At 39.3% G+C, this 21,302-nt stretch overlaps 1 protein-coding gene across 1 annotated transcript in view; it reads right to left on the minus strand.

The window, feature by feature from the left end:
- Positions 1 to 1,557: 1,557 nt before the first annotated feature.
- Positions 1,558 to 21,302, minus strand: part of LOC129540908 (cytochrome P450 2J2-like) — a 63,408-nt gene continuing 43,663 nt past the window's right edge. Inside the window, exon 9 of the mRNA XM_088835343.1 lies at positions 1,558 to 1,613. Within this exon, the coding sequence (XP_088691469.1) occupies positions 1,573 to 1,613 (41 nt within the window). The 3' untranslated portion in view covers positions 1,558 to 1,572. The remainder of the gene's footprint in view (positions 1,614 to 21,302) is intronic.

The raw sequence follows: 21,302 nt of genomic DNA on the forward strand, positions 1-21,302 counted from the left end.
AGCCCTGGTGATCTCAGGTGGTGTTTTCACAAAGTCACCAAAATCAGGTATCAGAACCACCGTAGTTGCACTTCAGGACCTACCATGGGAGCTATGGAGGCAGCCTAGACCCTGGCCCAGCCCAGCCTGCATGGGCATATGCCCACAAAGCCAGACTCATCCCAACTGTGGGGGCACCCAATGTCCACTTGGTTGTCCTGCAGGCGCTGAGTTTACAAAGCTGGCTGCAGTGGGGTAAATCCATGGATTTCACAGCCATGGGGCTTCGCTGTGATTTCAACCCTACCTATGTGTCAGCAACTATGCCTCCAGAACTTGCAGAGGCAGTGCTGTAGGGCTGAGACAGCACAGGTTGCTATGGCAGGCCCCGCCCCTTCTTTGAATGACCTTTAACAATGTGCTTTACTTCTATGCTGTACCACACTCAAGCCTCTTCAGGCTGTTTCCATGCAGCTTCCAATCTGAGTCCTTTCCCTGGTCTTGTCCTTTAAAGCCTGAGTTTCAGTACCCAGCATGTGCCTGTACCAGTGGGTGTGTATCTTAGACTCAGTAGTTGAGGGAACTTGGACAAACCATCTGTGAGTCTCTCTCCATTCTGCTTGCCACAAACCTGTTATAGAACTCTCCCTCCTGAGCTTCTGAAGCTCCCTTTCTGTCCTGGCTGATTTTCCAGCAAATGAGGAGGTTTCCCAGGGTGTGGTAACCGTTCCACTTTCACAGCGCCCTCCCTGAGGCACAGGTGTTGTCCATTTTTTTCCCTTTCATCCTACCCAGTTACATGGAGATCTTTCTTTCATTTCCAGATTTCAGATTTCAATTTCAGCTCAGAATTGTTTCACATGTAAATGTATTTTTGATGTATTTGTGGGAAGAGGTGAGCTCCAGGGTCTCTTGACTCTGCAGGTTTAATGGGAGCCAATAAATTGTTATTTTCCTTTTTTGCAAATAATAAGTAGCTATAATTTCATTAAAGATCCAGTTATCCAACATTACATATGCTAAGTCGCTCAGTAGTGTCCAACATTCTGCAACCCTATGGACTGGAGCCCACTAGCCTCCTCTGTACATGGGAATTCTCTAGGCAAGAATACTGGAGTGGGTAGCCATGCCCTTCTCCAGAGGATATTCACAACCCAGGGACTGAACCCAGGTCTCCCACATTGCAGATTCTTTACCATCATCATCTGAGCCACCAGGGAAGTTCAATATAACATGATGTCCTTAATTTTCCTACTATTCTCTAATGGGTTCAAGATGAATTCTTTCTTTATTCCAGAAAAACCTGATCTTTGTTTCTGCAGCAAAGGCACAGTAAAATCTATGCACATGATTGACAAGTAGACTTTTTACCCTATGATTACAGTATAAAAATTTCATACAAAGATGGGTACTATAAAGGACAGAAACAGTATGAACCTAACAGAAGCAGAAGATATTAAGAAAAGTGGCAAGAATACACAGAAGAACTATACAAAAAATATCTTAATGACCCAGATAACCACGATGGTGTGATCACTCACCTAGAGCCAGACATCCTGGAGTGTGAAGTCAAGTGGGTCTTAGGAAGCATCACTATGAACAAAGCGAGTGCAGGTAATGAAATTCCAACCAAGCTGTAACAAATCCCCAAAGATGAGGCTGTTAGTGTTGCACTCAATATTCCAGCAAATTTGAAAAATACAGCAGTGGACACAGGACTGGAAAAGGTCAGTTTTCATTCCAATCCCTAAGAAAGGCAATGCCAAAAATGTTCAAACTGCCACACAATTGCACTCATCTCACATGCTAGCAAAGTAATTCTCAAAATTCTCCAAAAAGGATTCAACAGTACATAAACTGAGAACTTCCAGATGTTCAAGCCGTATTTAGAAAAGGCAAAGGAACCAGAGATCAAACTACCAACATGCAATGGATCACAGAAAAAGCAAGAGAGTTCCAGAAAAACATCTACTTCTACTTTATTGACTACGCCAAAGACTTTGACTGTGGGTCACAAAAACTGTGGAAAATTCTCACAGAGATGAGAATACCAGACACTTTACCTGCCTTCTGAGAAATCTGTATGCAGGTCAAGAAGCAACAGTTAGAACCAGACATGGAACAATGGATTGGTTCCGAATCGGGAAAGGAGTACGTCAACGCTGTATATTGTCACCCTGCTTATTTAACTTCTATGCAGAGTACATCATGTGAAATGCTGGGCTGGATGAAGCATAAGATGGAATCAAGAATGCTGGGAGAAATATCAATAACCTCAGATATGCAGATGACACCACCCTTATGGAAGAAAGCAAAGGGGGACTGAGGAGCCTCTTGATGAAAGTGAAAGAGGCGAGCAAAAAAGCTGGCTTAAAACTCAACATTCACAAAACTAAGATCATGGTATAAGGTCCCATCACTTCATGGGAAATAGATGGGGATACAACAGACTGTGACAGACTTTATTTTCTTGGCCTCCAAAATCACTGCAGATGGTGACTGCAGACATGAAATTAAGATGCTTGCTCCTTGGAAGAAAAGCTATGACCAACCTAGACAGCATATTAAAAAGCAGAGACGTTACTTTGCCAAACAAGGTCCATCTAGTCAAGGCTACGGTATTTCCAGTGGTCAAGTATGGATGTGAGAGTTGGATTCTAAAGAAAGCTGAGCGCCAAAGAATTGATGATTTTGAACTGGAGCGTTGGAGAAGACTCTTGCGAGTCCCTTGGATTCCAAGGAGATTCAACCAGTCAATCCTGAAGGAAATAAGTCCTAATATTCATTGGAAGGACTGATGTTGAAGCTGAAGCTCCAATATTTTGGCCAGTTGATACAAAGAACTGACTCATTGGAAGTGACCCTGATGCTGGAAAGCTGAAGGCAGGAGGAGAAGGAAATGACAGAGGATGAGATGGTTGGATGGCATCACCGACTTGATGGACATGAGTTTTAGTAAGCCCCGGGAGCTGGTGATGGACCGGGAAGCCTGGCGTGCTGCAGTCCATGGAGTCCCCAAGAGTTGGACAAAACTGAGTGACTTAATTGACTTTGGAAGAAAAGCTATGACCAATCTAGACAGCATATTAAAAAGCAGAGACATTAATTTGCCAACAAAGGTCGATCTAGTCAAAGCTATAGTTTATCCAGTAGTCATGTATGGATGTGAGAGTTGGACCATAAAGAAAGCAGTGCTGAAGAATTGATGCTTTTGAACTGTGGTGATGGAGAAGACTCTTGAGAGTCCCTTGGACAGCAAGGAGATCAAACCAATCAAAAAACCAGTCAGGAAATCAGTCCTGGATATTCATTGGAAGGACTGATGTTGAAGCTGAAGCTCCAATACTTTTGCTAACTTATGCGAAGAACTGACTCATCCGAAAAAACCCTGCTTCTGGGAAGGACTGAAGGCAGGAGGAGAAGGGAAGACAGAGGATGAGGATGAGATGCTTGGCTGGCATCACTGACTCGATGCACATGAATTTGAGCAAGCTTCGGGAGGTGGTGATGGACAGGGAAACCTGGCGGGCTGCAGTCCATGGGGTCACAAAGAGTCAGACACAACTGAGTGACTGAACTGAATTGAATGGACTACAGTATAAAAAGGTTTTAAAAATACTTATTGAAGTATTTCATACAGGCAGAAAAGTGGATATATTGTGAGTAAACAGCTCAGTAAATTTTTCTACATGCAACATATCCTTTATAACTCATGCACGAACAGAAAAATATTGTCAGTAACCTGCATTGTTCCCTTTTACAGGCATTGCCCTTCACCCAGGATTAAAGCTCTATCTTGATTTATTAAAAACAACATGATTTTGAATCAAACCGAATTTTTCCTACCCTCACTCAGGAGCCACAGTTCCCATAAAGATTTACATGTTTTTAGGGTTTTAGATCTTGTGGGTTTTTTTTTCCAAACATTTAATCATTTTGTTGTCCTTATCATCTCCAGGGTCTGTCCTCTTGTCAGCTCTAACATAATTTCTTCAGATTCTGGTTAGTCACATTGGCTCCTTCACTTCTCACTTGGACGGTATGAGCTAAAGTTTGAGAATGCTAAACACATTTTCAAAAGAAACTTGGTGACTCCAATCTTGGGAGTGGTCCTCAAAGCTTCACCATGCACTTGAGTTCTCAACTGTTCAGTGGGAGAAACTTCTTTTCTAAACAAAATAAAATCTTTTCTTTTACCTGAGATAAGAATTTAAATCCTTTTGTTTTCTGATTATCATTATATTGAAACATTCTACATTTATTATTTCACTTAATCCTTCTAACAATATTGAAATGTAGGTACTATTGTCCGCATTTTTCAGATAAGGAAACTGCAGACGTGAAACCACTTGGTCCAAGTTTAAAATGTCAGTGAGTTTAGAAAAAAAAAAAAAATCAGACATTGCTCTGCTCGTGAGCAGAATTAGTACTTTTTTTCCTCAACCTTAAATTATTTAATTTTTCCTTGTCACTTGTGAACAATCCTGCTTAGTTTCTAAAGCCTCCAAAATTTATGCCAGCCTCCTTCCTTCCCAAACTAATTTATCTGATTGAATCTCTGTTTTTAAGAATGCAATCTGTCTCTCAGTAAGTCTGACACCACTCCTTTCTCTGAATAAAGTACATTTACTTTCACCTTTGGACATATTTGTTTTATATCAACTTGCAGGAGGGCCTATAATTATCATAGACAGTTTTTCAAGACCCAGTTTAAGTCCTACCTCCTCCATGACTCTCTGTATTTGTGTACCTTGTTCTACCTTCTTAGTTACAATTTTTTCTCGCTCCTTCTGCCTGGAATATATACTATTAAAAAAATACTGTCCAAATATCAAAGGTCAAATCAAAGACTGGGTGTTTGAGGACTGGGATCAATTTTTCCCTGGTGGAGTGATGTTTAGAACCAATCTTCAAAGTGTTTATCAGCTGACTAATGAGTAGTAAGCATATTAAACTGTAACTTTGTGACTATATGACCAGTTCTCAATCTTATAATAAAGTTAGAAATTAACAACCAGTAGATTTCTAGAAGTAGTTATAAATGTCTACATAAGAAGAAAATAAGAAAGATCTCAAACAATCTAATTTTACACCTCAAGGAACTAAAACAAAACAAAAATAAAAAACAACAACCCAGAAAAAGAAAAAAACAACTGCTTTCTACGTTGGCTAAAATATTAGAGTGGAAATACAACAAATATAGAAAAATTACAGGAAAAAAAATCAACAAAACTAAGAATCTTTTTAAGTAAAGATAAACAAAGTCAGAAAATCCTTTCATGGACCACTGAGAAGCAAGGAAGATGACATAAATGAAATCAGAAATGAAAATGAAGACACTATAATAAAAGCTTCAGAAATTAATAGGATCCAAAGGATTATTATTAATGATTAAATGAAAACAAACTGATAGCAAAAAGTAGATACATTTCTGGAAAAGTTTCACGAAAAATATAAAAGCATAAAGAGACCTAATAAAATAAGTAATTGAAGCAGCAATCATAAACTTCCCCACAAAGAAAATACCAGGGTCAGATGGCTTCATTGGTGCATTCTACCAAACATGCACAAAGAATTAATACCAATTCTTCTTGAACTGTTTCCAAAAGCAGAAATGGCCAAACGTCTGAATTCATTTGATGAGGCCAAAATCATCTTGATTCCAAAGTAAAACAAAGACATCAGAAGAAAAGGAAACAATAGGCCAACATCTCTAATAAGCAGAGAATCAAATATCTTCAGTGAAATATTAGTAAATCAAATTTCCACAGCACATTTAAAGGATAACAGACTATGACCGAGTGGGACTTATCCCCAGGTCACAAGGATGGTTCAACATACACAAATCAATCAATGTGATTCAGCTCATCAATGGAATGAAGCATAAAAGCTACATGATCTTCTTACCAGATGTAGAAAAAGCATCTGACATTACACATCTAATCATGATAAAAACTCTCAAAAAATAGGTGCAGATGGAACCGACCTTAAAGACCTTATATTAAAAGCCTCTAGGAGAAGGAAATGGCAACCCACTCCAGGATTCTCGCTTGGAGAATCCCAGGGTTGGGGGAGCCTGGTGGGCTGCTGTCTAGGGGGTCGCACAGAGTCGGACACGACTGAAGCGACTAAGCAGCAGCAGCAGCAGCAGTAGGTAACAATCAGTGGGGGGAAACAGAAAGTTTTTCTTCTAAGAACTGGTACAAGACAAAGATGTCCATTCAACACAGTTGTGGAAGTCCAAGCCACAACAATTAGAGAAATAAAAGGAATGAGGCATTCAGATTGGAAGAAGGAAGTAAAATTATACCGTTTTGCAGATTACATGGACATATATGTAGAAAACACTAAAGACTCAAACAAAAATTTTTGTTTAAAATTGCTTGACCTAATAAACAAAGTCAGTAAAGTTTCAGGATAAAAGTTGACATACAAAAATCAAAGAAGACTTAAAACTTATCATTTTGAAACTGCTCCCAAAAAATGCAGAGGAAGAAAAACTACCAAATTCATTCTATGAGGCCACCATTACCTTGATTCCAACACCAGACCAAGATACTACAAAAAATTACAGGCGAGGATCCCTGATGAACAAAGATGCAAAAGACCTCAACAAATACGACCCATCCAAATCTAACAATACATTAAAGGGATCATACACCATGATCAAGTGGGATTAAGCCCAGTTATACAAGTTTTTCAATATCTGCAAATCAGTTAGTGTGATACACGTATTAACAAACTGACTAATTAAAAACCATATGATTATCTCAAAGTATGCAGAAAAATCTTTCCACAAAATTCAACATTCATTTATGGTAAAAAACTTTCAGGAAAGTGGGCAGAGAGGGAACATAGTTCAACATAACCAAGGCCATGTGCAACAAACCTAAAGCTGAAAGCATTTCATCTAAGACCAGGAAGAAGACAAGAACATTCACTCTCACCATTTCTATGCAACATTGTTTTGGAAATCCTAGCCATAGCAATCAGAGAAGAAAAAGAAATAAAAGTAAATCAAATTGGAAAAGAAGAAGCCAAACTGTCACTGTTTGCGGATAACATGGTACTATACATAGAAAATCCTAAAGACACGACTAGAAAACCATAGAGCTCTAAAGTGAATTTAGTAAAGTGGCAGGCTACACAATTAATATTCAGAAATCCGTTGCCTCTCTATACACTGACAATGAATGAAAGATCAGAAAGAGAAATTCAAGACACAATCCCATTCATCATTGCATGAGAAAGAATAAAACACTTAGGAATAAAATAGAGATCAAAGTGCCAACATCTGCTGGATCATGGAAAAAGCAAGAGAGTTCCGGAAAAACATCTATTTCTGCTTCATTGACTATACCAAAGCCTTTGACTGTGTGGCTCACAATAAACTGTGGAAAATTCTGAAAGAGACGGGAATACCAGACCACCTGACCCGCCTCTTGAAAAACCTGTATGCAGGTCAGGAAGTAGCAGTTAGAACTGGACATGGAACAACAGACTGGTTCCAAATAGGAAAAGGAGTAAATCAAGGTTGTATATTGTCACCCTGCTTATTTAACTTATATGCAGTGTACATCATGAGAAACGCTGGGCTGGAAGAAGCACAAGCTTGAAACAAGATTGCCGGGAGAAATATCAGTAACCTCAGATATGCAGATGACAATACCCTTATGGCAGAAAGTGAAGAGGAACTAAAAAGCCTCTTGATGAAAGTGAAAGAGGAGAGTGAAAAAGTTGGCTTGAAGCTCGACATTCAGAAAGCTAAGATCATGGCATCTGGTCCCATCACTTCATGGGAAATAGATGGGGAAACAGAGGAAACAGTGTCAGACTTCATTTTGGGGGGCTCCAAAGTCACTGCGGATGCTGATTGCAGCCATGAAATTAAAAGACACTTACTCCTTGGAAGGAAAGTTATAACCAACCTAGATAGCATATTAAAAAGCAGAGACATTACTTTGCCAACCAAGGTCTGTCTAGTCAAGGCTATGGTTTTTCCAGTGGTCATGTATGGACGTGAGAGTTGGCTTCTAAAGAAAGCTGAGCGCCAAAGAATTGATGCTTTTGAACTGGAGCGTTGAAGGAGTCTCTTGCGAGTCCCTTGGATTCCAAGGAGATTCAAACAGTCAATCCTAAAGAAATCAGTCCTGAATATTCATGGAAGGACTGATGTTGAAGCTGAAGCTCCAATATTTTGGCCAGCTGATACGAAGAATTGACTCATTGGAAATGACCCTGATGCTGGGAAATCTGAAGGCAGGAGGAGAAGGAAATGACAGAGGATGAGATGGTTGGATGGCATCACCGACTTGATGGACATGAGTTTTAGTAAGCCCCGGGAGCTGGTGATGGACCGGGAAGCCTGGCGTGCTGCAGTCCATGGAGTCCCCAAGAGTTGGACAAAACTGAGTGACTTAATTGACTTTGGAAGAAAAGCTATGACCAATCTAGACAGCATATTAAAAAGCAGAGACATTAATTTGCCAACAAAGGTCGATCTAGTCAAAGCTATAGTTTATCCAGTAGTCATGTATGGATGTGAGAGTTGGACCATAAAGAAAGCAGTGCTGAAGAATTGATGCTTTTGAACTGTGGTGATGGAGAAGACTCTTGAGAGTCCCTTGGACAGCAAGGAGATCAAACCAATCAAAAAACCAGTCAGGAAATCAGTCCTGGATATTCATTGGAAGGACTGATGCTGAAGCTGAAGCTCCAATACTTTTGCTAACTTATGCGAAGAACTGACTCATCCGAAAAAACCCTGCTTCTGGGAAGGACTGAAGGCAGGAGGAGAAGGGAAGACAGAGGATGAGGATGAGATGCTTGGCTGGCATCACTGACTCGATGCACATGAATTTGAGCAAGCTTCGGGAGGTGGTGATAGACAGGGAATCTTGGCGGGCTGTAATCCATGGGGTCACAAAGATTCAGACACAACTGAGTGACTGAACTGAATTGAACTACAGTATAAAAAGGTTTTAAAAATACTTATTGAAGTATTTCATACAGGCAGAAAAGTGGATATATTGTGAGTAAACAGCTCAGTAAATTTTCCTACATGCAACATATCCTTTATAACTCATGCACTGAACAGAAAAGTATTGTCAGTAACCTGCATTCTTGCTTTTTATAGGCATTGCCCTTCACCCAGGATTAAAGCTCTACTTTGAATTATTAAAAACATCATGATTTTGTTTTATTTATTTATTTTATTTTTTTATTTTTTCAAAAACAATTTTAGGAAACTTTATTTAAAAACAACCTTATCTTAAAATGGAGTAACTTTGGTTTTACGAGCAGCAAGCAAAATACAGAAGCAAATATGCATTACAGGAGCATTAAGTTCTATATTAGGTCACAGCGTCTAATCTGAAATCACACCCATAATATGATTTTTCAGGATATCTGGGAAATAGTTATTTCCCAGGATGTCTGAACCATAGCCACTCTATTTTGACTTTTAATTGTAAAAGAAAAAAAAGAAAAAAAAATTTTTAATAGCCAAAGCAGATTTCACCATTAATGACGTCAGTGTTTTTCTAGGTATGAGAAGATGCAAGAATTGGAACTCATAAAACCTTTTTCTGAAAAGATATAACTATTTGAAGGCCTGTTCTGCCAATTGTTTTTTTTTTTTTCAGAGCACAGAGTGCCTCATTCCTGATTTTCACCCTGAACTTCTTTCAGGGGGTGTTGAAGGTCAGCAGCGTGCAATTGTCATGATGTAATCTTCGTAGAGGCAGCTGGCAAGTACCAACTTCCAGTCAGCAGGGTCCCTTCATAGCCACATATCTGACCACGTGACACCATTTCATGTCCTTTGTGTCCCCCGGTGCTGGGAAGGCTCATTCCCAGGTCTAGGGAAGTGATGGGCCACTCAGTGTGCTAAAATTGGACCAGGCCTTGCAAGTAGCAAAAGTCTCTGGACCACTGTCTTACTAGCCTCCTGGTCCAGGAAAATATTTCCTCTTGTTGCTTTTTCCCATACCCAGAGTCACATTATTACAATTATTGATCTCATATGGAACTGTCAGTTCAGCATTATATCACAGGCTCAGTGAAACAAGTGACATAGAAAATAATATAGCCATAGCTAGCAGTTATTATTAAAATAAGAATTATAAGTCAAGAACTTTCATTAGATAAAGCCTGGTATACCCCAAGTCACCTGACTTCATTCATTAAATGATTATAGTCTGGTGTTAATCTCCTGGTTGTACATTATGGAGCATCCGACCTTTATCTGAAGATTGGTTACTGAGATAAGCCTTAGAAACTAACCTAGAGTGTCCTTTATAATAACTTAATTAAATCTTTTAGCAGTATCAAGTAACAAGGAACTGTCTCAGCAGTGAGCCTTAGTAAACACTAGACATTAACAAAACTAGAAACTTAATTTAACAATTTACAAAACTTAATATTCCATGATTTGTCATTATGGAGGCCCTGTAGCCAGGGAGGCCTTAACCCATCAAATAAAAAATGAGGTTTGTCAGGGAGCTGGGAAAATCCAAGCAGCCATCTTGGATTTCCCATAGCCCTGACTCTGATTTCCAGCTATTGTTTTTAATTTTCCAATTTAGAAGCAGATTGTTGCCATGGTTTAAGGACATTAGGATGGCACAAGTCTAACAGAGTTTTTGTATAAGCAGAATGAGCTTTTACATGTCTACAAACCCGACAATTGGATTAATTTCTAAAACTAGCATAGGATCAGGCCTATGGTAGAAAAGCATTTGATTTATATGCAGAGGGCTAAGAAGTCAAGAAAACATTATAAATGATCATACGAATGAGGTCCAGCATCTTGGGCAAGCTGTCTACCTCTGATGTCGTCGTCTTCTCATCCTGGTGTAGTGTAGCTTCTTCTGAAAAAAGTCCTTCCATCCAGGTTGGAGACAGTCCTTTAAATTATGTGCTTTTTTTTTTTTTTTATTCCTGGTTGCACGTCACGAGGCGTCTGATCTTCATCCAAAGATAGATCACTGAGATAAGCTTCAGAAAAAAACTTAGGGTGTTCTTTAAGAATTCAATTAAATTTTACATTAATATCACATAACAGCAAGGAACTATCCAAGAAATGAGTCTTACTACCTCCATTGGTAGACCGCCATTAACAAACTGGGATTTAACATTTATTGAAACATCCTTTTCTCCCTAAAATCACCCTCATTTTTACCAAATATAACCAAATTAGGACTTGTAAAAACATCATGATTTTGAATCAAACCAAATCCTTCCTGCCCTCACTCAGGAGCCACAGTTCCCATAAAGATTTACATGTTTTTAGGGTTTTAGATCTTGTGGTTTTTTTTTTTTTTCAAACATTTAATCATTTTGTTGTCCTTATCATCTCCAGGGTCTGTCCTCTTGTCAGCTCTAACATAATTTCTTCAGATTCTGGTTGGTCACATTGGCTCCTTCACTTCTCACTTGGATGGTATGAGCTGAAATTTGAGAATGCTAAACACTTTTTCAAAAGAAACTCCAATCTTGGGAGTAGTCCTCAAAGCTTCACCATGCACTTGAGTTCTCAAATGTTCAGTGGGAGAAACTTCTTTTCTAAACAAAATAAAATCTTTTCTTTCACCTGAGATAAGAATTTAAATCCTTTTGTTTTCTGATTATCATTATATTGAAACATTCTACATTTATTATTTCACTTAATCCTTCTAACAATATTGAAATGTAGGTACTATTGTCCCCATTTTTCAGATAAGGAAACTGCAGACGTGAAACCACTTGGTCCAAGTTTAAAATGTCAGTGAGTTTAGAAAAAAAAAAAATCAGACATTGCTCTGCTCGTGAGCAGAATTAGTACTTTTTTTCCTCAACCTTAAATTATTTAATTTTTCCTTGTCACTTGTGAACAATCCTGCTTAGTTTCTAAAGCCTCCAAAATTTATGCCAGCCTCCTTCCTTCCCAAACTAATTTATCTGATTGAATCTCTGTTTTTAAGAATGCAATCTGTCTCTCAGTAAGTCTGACACCACTCCTTTCTCTGAATAAAGTACATTTACTTTCACCTTTGGACATATTTGTTTTATATCAACTTGCAGGAGGGCCTATAATTATCATAGACAGTTTTTCAAGACCCAGTTTAAGTCCTACCTCCTCCATGACTCTCTGTATTTGTGTACCTTGTTCTACCTTCTTAGTTACAATTTTTTCTCGCTCCTTCTGCCTGGAATATATACTATTAAAAAAATACTGTCCAAATATCAAAGGTCAAATCAAAGACTGGGTGTTTGAGGACTGGGATCAATTTTTCCCTGGTGGAGTGATGTTTAGAACCAATCTTCAAAGTGTTTATCAGCTGACTAATGAGTAGTAAGCATATTAAACTGTAACTTTGTGACTATATGACCAGTTCTCAATCTTATAATAAAGTTAGAAATTAACAACCAGTAGATTTCTAGAAGTAGTTATAAATGTCTACATAAGAAGAAAATAAGAAAGATCTCAAACAATCTAATTTTACACCTCAAGGAACTAAAACAAAACAAAAATAAAAAACAACAACCCAGAAAAAGAAAAAAACAACTGCTTTCTACGTTGGCTAAAATATTAGAGTGGAAATACAACAAATATAGAAAAATTACAGGAAAAAAAATCAACAAAACTAAGAATCTTTTTAAGTAAAGATAAACAAAGTCAGAAAATCCTTTCATGGACCACTGAGAAGCAAGGAAGATGACATAAATGAAATCAGAAATGAAAATGAAGACACTATAATAAAAGCTTCAGAAATTAATAGGATCCAAAGGATTATTATTAATGATTAAATGAAAACAAACTGATAGCAAAAAGTAGATACATTTCTGGAAAAGTTTCACGAAAAATATAAAAGCATAAAGAGACCTAATAAAATAAGTAATTGAAGCAGCAATCATAAACTTCCCCACAAAGAAAATACCAGGGTCAGATGGCTTCATTGGTGCATTCTACCAAACATGCACAAAGAATTAATACCAATTCTTCTTGAACTGTTTCCAAAAGCAGAAATGGCCAAACGTCTGAATTCATTTGATGAGGCCAAAATCATCTTGATTCCAAAGTAAAACAAAGACATCAGAAGAAAAGGAAACAATAGGCCAACATCTCTAATAAGCAGAGAATCAAATATCTTCAGTGAAATATTAGTAAATCAAATTTCCACAGCACATTTAAAGGATAACAGACTATGACCGAGTGGGACTTATCCCCAGGTCACAAGGATGGTTCAACATACACAAATCAATCAATGTGATTCAGCTCATCAATGGAATGAAGCATAAAAGCTACATGATCTTCTTACCAGATGTAGAAAAAGCATCTGACATTACACATCTAATCATGATAAAAACTCTCAAAAAATAGGTGCAGATGGAACCGACCTTAAAGACCTTATATTAAAAGCCTCTAGGAGAAGGAAATGGCAACCCACTCCAGGATTCTCGCTTGGAGAATCCCAGGGTTGGGGGAGCCTGGTGGGCTGCTGTCTAGGGGGTCGCACAGAGTCGGACACGACTGAAGCGACTAAGCAGCAGCAGCAGCAGCAGTAGGTAACAATCAGTGGGGGGAAACAGAAAGTTTTTCTTCTAAGAACTGGTACAAGACAAAGATGTCCATTCAACACAGTTGTGGAAGTCCAAGCCACAACAATTAGAGAAATAAAAGGAATGAGGCATTCAGATTGGAAGAAGGAAGTAAAATTATACCGTTTTGCAGATTACATGGACATATATGTAGAAAACACTAAAGACTCAAACAAAAATTTTTGTTTAAAATTGCTTGACCTAATAAACAAAGTCAGTAAAGTTTCAGGATAAAAGTTGACATACAAAAATCAAAGAAGACTTAAAACTTATCATTTTGAAACTGCTCCCAAAAAATGCAGAGGAAGAAAAACTACCAAATTCATTCTATGAGGCCACCATTACCTTGATTCCAACACCAGACCAAGATACTACAAAAAATTACAGGCGAGGATCCCTGATGAACAAAGATGCAAAAGACCTCAACAAATACGACCCATCCAAATCTAACAATACATTAAAGGGATCATACACCATGATCAAGTGGGATTAAGCCCAGTTATACAAGTTTTTCAATATCTGCAAATCAGTTAGTGTGATACACGTATTAACAAACTGACTAATTAAAAACCATATGATTATCTCAAAGTATGCAGAAAAATCTTTCCACAAAATTCAACATTCATTTATGGTAAAAAACTTTCAGGAAAGTGGGCAGAGAGGGAACATAGTTCAACATAACCAAGGCCATGTGCAACAAACCTAAAGCTGAAAGCATTTCATCTAAGACCAGGAAGAAGACAAGAACATTCACTCTCACCATTTCTATGCAACATTGTTTTGGAAATCCTAGCCATAGCAATCAGAGAAGAAAAAGAAATAAAAGTAAATCAAATTGGAAAAGAAGAAGCCAAACTGTCACTGTTTGCGGATAACATGGTACTATACATAGAAAATCCTAAAGACACGACTAGAAAACCATAGAGCTCTAAAGTGAATTTAGTAAAGTGGCAGGCTACACAATTAATATTCAGAAATCCGTTGCCTCTCTATACACTGACAATGAATGAAAGATCAGAAAGAGAAATTCAAGATACAATCCCATTCATCATTGCATGAGAAAGAATAAAACACTTAGGAATAAAACAGAGATCAAAGTGCCAACATCTGCTGGATCATGGAAAAAGCAAGAGAGTTCCAGAAAAACATCTATTTCTGCTTCATTGACTATACCAAAGCCTTTGACTGTGTGGCTCACAATAAACTGTGGAACATTCTGAAAGAGACAGGAATACCAGACCACCTGACCCGCCTCTTGAAAAACCTGTAAGCAGGTCAGGAAGTAGCAGTTAGAACTGGACATGGAACAACAGACTGGTTCCAAATAGGAAAAGGAGTAAATCAAGGTTGTATATTGTCACCCTGCTTATTTAACTTATATGCAGAGTACATCATGAGGAACGGTGGGTTGGAGGAAGCACAAGCTGGAAACAAGATTGCCGGGAGAAATATCAATAACCTCAGATATGCAGATGACACCACCTTATGGCAGAAAGTGAAGAGGAACTAAAAAGCTGCTTGATGAAAGTGAAAGAGGAGAGTGAAAATGTTGGCTTGAAGCTCAACATTCAGAATACTAAGATCATGGCATCTGGTCCCATCACTTCATGGGAAATAGATGGAAAAACAGTGGAAAGAGTGTCAGACTTTATTTTTGGGGACTCCAAAGTCACTGCAGATGCTGATTGCAGCCATGAAATTAAAAGACGCTTACTCCTTGGAAGGAAAGTTATGACCAACCTAGATAGCGTACTAAAAAGCAGAGACATTACTTTGCCAACCAAGGTCCGTCTAGTCAAGGGTATGGTTTTTCCAGTGGTCTTGTATGGATGTTTTGTCTGTTGTGATCTCTCCATTTTCATTTCTAATTTTATTGATTTGGTTTTTCTCCCTTTATTTCTTGATGAGTCTGGCTAGTGGTTTGTCAATTTTATTTACCCTCTCAAAGAAGCAGCTTTTTGTATTGTTGATTTTTGCTATGGTCCGTTTTATTTCTTTTGAACTTTTTTCTACCGTAATTTTTAAGATTTCTTTCCCTCTACTAACCCTTGGGTTATTCATTTCTTCCTTTTCTAGTTTCTTTAGGTATAGAGTTAGGTTATTTAGTTGACCTTTTTCTTGTTTCTTGAGGTATGCCTTTATTTCTATGATTCTTCCCCTTAGCACTGCTTTTACAGTGTCCCAGAGGTTTTGGGTTGTTGTGTTTTCATTTTCATTCATTTCTATGCATATTTTGATTTCTTCTATGATTTGTTCATTATTCAGCAGCGTGTTTTTCAGCTTCCATATGTTGGCATTTTTAATAGTTTTTCTCCTGTAATTGAGATGTAATCTTACTGCATTGTGGTCAGAAAAGATGCTTGGAATGATTTCAATTTTTTTAAATTTACCAAGGCTAGATTTATGGCCCAGGATGTGATCTATCCTGGAGAAGGTTCCATGTGCGCTTGAGAGAAAGGTGAAATTCATTGTTTTGGGGTGAAATGTCCTGTAGATATCAGTTAGGTCTAACTGGTCTATTGTATCATTTAAAGTTTGTGTTTCCTTGTAAACTTTCTGTTTAGTTGATCTGTCCATAGGTGTGAGTGGGGTATTAAAGTCTGCCACTATTATTGCATTGTTGTTCATTTCCCCTTTCATACTTGTTAGTAATTGTCTTACATATTGCGGTGCTCCTTTGTTGGGTGCATAAATATTTATAATCGTTATATCTTCTTGGATTGATCCTTTGATCATTATGTAGTTTCCTTCTTTGTCTCTTTTCACGGCCTTTGTTTTAAAGTCTAATTTATCTGATATGAGAATTGCTACTCCTGCTTTCTTTTGGTCTCTATTTGCTGGAATATCTTTTTCCAGCCCTTCACTTTCAGTCTGTATATGTCCCTCGTCTTGAGGTGGGTCTCTTGTAGAAAACATATATATGAGTCTTGTTTTTGTATCAATTCAGCCAGCCTTTGTCTTTTGGTTGGGGCATTCAACCCATTTACATTTAAGGTAATTATTTATAAGTATGATCCCGCTTCCATTTTCTTTATTGTTTTGGTTTCGAGTAAATACACCCTTTCTGTGTTTCCTGTCTAGAGAAGATCCCCTTGAATTCTCTCAGCTTTTGCTTGTCTGTAAAGCTTTTGATTTCTCCTTCCTATTTGAAAGAGATCCTTACTGGGTACAATCATCTGTGTTGTAGGTTATTTTCTTTCATCACTTTAAGTATGTCTTGCCATTCCCTCCTGGCCTGAAAAGTTTCTGTTGAAAGATCAGCTGTTATCCTTATGGGAATCCTGTTGTGTGTTATTTGTTGCTTTTCCTTTGGTGCTTTTAATATTTGTTCTTTGTGTTTGATCTTTGTTAATTTGATTAATATGTGTCTTGGAGTATTTCCCCTTGGTTTTATCCTGTTAGGGACTCACTGGGTTTCTTGGACTTGGGTGATTATTTCCTTCCCCATTTTAGGGAAGTTTTCAACTATTATCTCCTCTAGTATTCTCTCATGGTCTTTCTTTTTGTCTTCTTCTTCTGGGACTCCTATGATTCGAATGTTGGGGTGTTTAACATTGTCCCAGAGGTCTCTGAGATTGTCCTCATTTCTTTTAATTTGTTTTTCTTTTTTCCTCTCTGTTTTATTTATTTCTACAATTCTATCTTCTAGCTCACTTATTCTACTGTTTGTTCCCTTCAGAGTGTTTCTGATATCATCTATTGCATTTTTCATTGTATATTGTCTCTTTTTTATTTCCTCTAAATCCTTATTAAACCTTTCTTGCATCTTCTCAATCCTTGTCTCCAGGTTCTTTATCTGTAACTCCAGTTTGCTTTCAAGATTTTGTATCATTTTCGCTATCAAAATTTGAAATTCTTTATCAGGTAGATTTCCTATATCTTCCTCTTTTGTTTGTGTTGGTGGGCATTTATCCTGTTTCCTTACTTGCTGGGTATTTCTCTGCCTATTCATCTTGCTTATATTGCTGTGTTTGGGGTGGCCTTTCCGAATTATGGCAGTTTGTGGAGTTCTCTTTATTGTGTAGTTTCCTCACTGTGTGTGGTGTTGGACGGGTGGCTTGTCAAGGTTCCCTGGTTAGGAAAGCTTGTGTCGGTGTTCTGGTGGGTGGAGCTGGATTTCTTCTCTCTGGAGTGCAATGAAGTGTCCAGTAATGAGTTATGAGATGTCAATGGGTTTGGAGTGGCTTTGGACAGCCTGTGTATTGAAGCTCAGGGCTATTCTCCTGTGTTGCTGAAGAATTTGTGTGGTATGTCTTTCTCTGAAACTTGTTGACCCTTGGGTGGTGCCTGGTTTCAGTGTAGGTATGGAGGCATTTGATGAGCTCCTATTGCTTAATGTTCCCTGGAACAGGAGTTCTCTGGTGTTCTCAGGATTCAAACTTAAGCCTCTGCCTCTGGTTTTCAGTCTTATTCTTGCCGTTGGCTCAGGACTTCTCCATCTGTCACTTCCAAGGCCATTCCTTCTGTTTAAGCTTCTTCTGTTTGCTGGTCTCTTCAGTGTCTAATTCCCATCCTGACACAAGGGGGCGGTGGTGGACACTTTTTTAGGCTCACCTGTTCAGTTGTGCTGTGGAGAAGGAGGAACGCTGCTAACAAATATCACTGGCATCTGTGGGGAGTGCTCACAGTGTCTCGGCTACACTGGGATTGCCCCGGCTCATAGCGTGTGTGCTTTCCCTGTTTATGTTGCTCAGGCTCTAGGTTGCTCTGCTGGGAACTGTCTGAGGCCAGTGCTGGGTTGCATACACATCCCAGGTCTAAGCCACTCAGGTTCAGGAACTCGGGTACGCCAAAAAAGCGCAGACTTGGTTGGGCCTGCGTTTTGTGACTTCCCCGGTCCGAGCAGCTCAGATGACCAGGTGTTTGGTGAGCGCAGTCACTGTGACTTATCGCCTCCCTGGTCCCTGCCGCTCGGTTTTCTGGGTGTACAACTGGCACACCTTCTCAGGCGGATATCGACCAGCCCGAACCCAAGAAGTCTTGGTTAGCATTGAGTCTTGTTTGCAGCTTGGTATTGGAAGCCTCTCTTGGGCCACAATTGCCAGCTTCCAGCTCTGGCTGCCCTCCCCTGCCTGTTCGGTGGGGGATGTGGATGGGCTGACCGCAGTTGGCTAGCTCTGCTCAGTCCTTTGTTCTGTGAGTGGGTCTGGTGGTGTCTTAGGTTGGGGCTTTTCACCTTTTCGTGGGGTAGCTATCCCACAGTCTGCTTAGCTATCTTAAGTTAGTGTCCTCAGATTGCTCTCAGGGCATTCAGGCCCAGTCCTTACTCTAAGCGATGCAGCCCGCACCTCCCTGCCCAGCCCCTGCTTGCTAGTAGGGGGTGCAGGCATCTGCACTGCTTCTCCACTGAGAGTTACCTCTGGGCACATAGTCTGTGGGTTTTAATTATTTTTTTCTTTTTTCTCCCAGTTATGTTGCCCTCTGAGGTTCCAAGGCTTGCCACAGACTCTCCAGTGAGTGTTTCCAGGTGTTTGGAAACTTCTTTTTTTTTAAGCCTCCCTTCCCAGGACGGATCTCCGTCCCTCCCTCTTTTGTCTCTCTTTTTATCTTTTATACTATTTCCTACCTCCTTTCGAAGACAATGAGCTGCTTTTCTGGGTGCCTGATGTCCTCTGCCAGCATTCAGAAGTTATTTTGTGGGATTTACTCAACGTTCAAATGTTCTTTTGCAGAATTTGTGGGGGAGAAAGTGGTCTCCCCGTCCTATTCCTCCACCATCTTCTGTCTCTTCTTGAAATTTTCTAACAATGTAGATCTTAGATGAAATATCATCACACACACACATACACACACATGGGTAACTAGAGATGATAGATAAGTTATTTAGCTTGATTGTGGTGAATTTTCACATTTTGTACTTAATATATACAAATATCAAGTACACCCCTTAAACATATACAAATATATCTTAAAGTCTTGTGGTGGTGGTGGCAGTTTAGTTGTTAAGTAGTGTCTGACTCTTACGATCCCATGGACTGTATAGCCTGCTAGGCTTCTCTGTCCACGGGATTCCAGGCAAGAATACTGGAATGGGTTGCCATTTCCTTCTCCAGGGGATCTTCCTGACCCAGGAATCGAACCCAGGTCTCCTGCATTGCAGGCAGATAATTTACCAACTGAGATATGAGGGAAGCAATTTAAATCTTAATTAAAATATATTAATAATTAAAGTTGTTAAAATTGCACCTTTGAAGTGTTTGTTCCAGAAAAACATCTATTTCTGCTTTATTGACTATGCCAAAGCCTTTGACTGTGTGGATCACAATAAACTGCAGAAAATTCTGAAAGAGATAGAAATACCAGACCACCTGATCTGCCTCTTGAGAAATCTATATGCATGTCAGGAAGCTACAGTTAGAACTGGACATGGAACAATAGACTGGTTCCAAATAGGAAAAGGAGTACATCAAGGTTGTATATTGTCACCTTGCTTATTTAACTTATATGCAGAGTACATCATGAGAAACGCTGGGTGGAAGAAGCACAGGCTGGAATCAAGATTGCTGGGAGAAATATCAAAAACCTCAGATATGCAGATGACACCACCCTTATGGCAGAAAGTGAAGAGGAACTCAAAAGCCTCTTGATGAAAGTGAAAGAGGAGAGTGAAAAAGTTAGCTTAAAGCTCAACAATCAGAAAACAAAGATCATGGCATCTGGTCCCATCACTTCATGAGAAATAGATGGGGAAACAGTGTCAGACTTTATTTTTTGGGCTCCAAAATCACTGCAGATGCTGATTGCAGCCATGAAATTAAAAGACACTTACTCCTTGGAAGGAAAGTTATGACCAACCTAGATAGCATATTAAAAAGCAGAGACATTACTTTGCCAACAAAGGTCCGTCTAGTCACGGCTATGGTTTTTCCCATGGTCATGTATGGATGTGAGAGTTGGACTGTGAAGAAAGCTGATCGCTGAAGAATTGATGCTTTTGAACTGTGGTGCTGGAGAAGACTCTTGAGAGTCCCTTGGACTGCAAGGAGATCTAGTCAGTCCCTCCTAAAGGAGATCAGTCCTGGGTGTTCATTGGAGGGACTGATGCTAAAGCTGAAACTCCAATACTTTGGCCACCTCATGCGACGAGTTGACTCACTGGAAAAGAGTCTGATGCTGGGAGGCACTGAGGGCAGGAGGAGATAGGGACGACAGAGAATGAGATGCCTGGATGGCATCACCGACTCTATCACATGGGTTTGAGTGAAGTCCGGGAGTTGGTGATGGACAGGGAGGCCTGGTGTGCTGTGATTCATGGGGTCGCAAAGAGTTGGACATGACTGAGCTGAACTGAATGTCTGGGTTTCTCAGGGATAGTTTCTGATTGCTTTTTACCCGGTATGTGGGCCACAGTTTCTTATTTCTTTACACAGTTATAGTTTTTGTTGAGAATCTGACCTTTTGAATGATACAGTGAGGGCACTCTCGACCACCACGAGTCAGTTATTGTGACTTTCACTGTTCTTGCTGCTTCCTGTTTAGTGACTTGCTTGGACTATTTCTGTAAAATTTGTTCTTCATCACATGGGGCACCTGAATGCTCTGCTGTTTGCCTCATGTTCCAGAAATGTGTGCACAGAGGTCTCCTCAAATGCCTTGAACCTAATGGTCTCTCAGGGCTCTGCGTGTGATTTGGGTTAAGCCTTCAACACTTCAGCAGAGAGTTCACACCCTACATTAGCATTAACTTCCTGTTTGGACAGAGCCTGGAGGTCAGCTGGAGATGAAATTAGTGCTTCCTAGGT

The sequence above is a fragment of the Moschus berezovskii genome, chromosome 4 (assembly GCF_049115385.1).
Source record: "Moschus berezovskii isolate FMDL1 chromosome 4, NW_MosBer_1.0, whole genome shotgun sequence".
In the NCBI taxonomy this organism is placed as follows: domain Eukaryota; kingdom Metazoa; phylum Chordata; class Mammalia; order Artiodactyla; family Moschidae; genus Moschus; species Moschus berezovskii.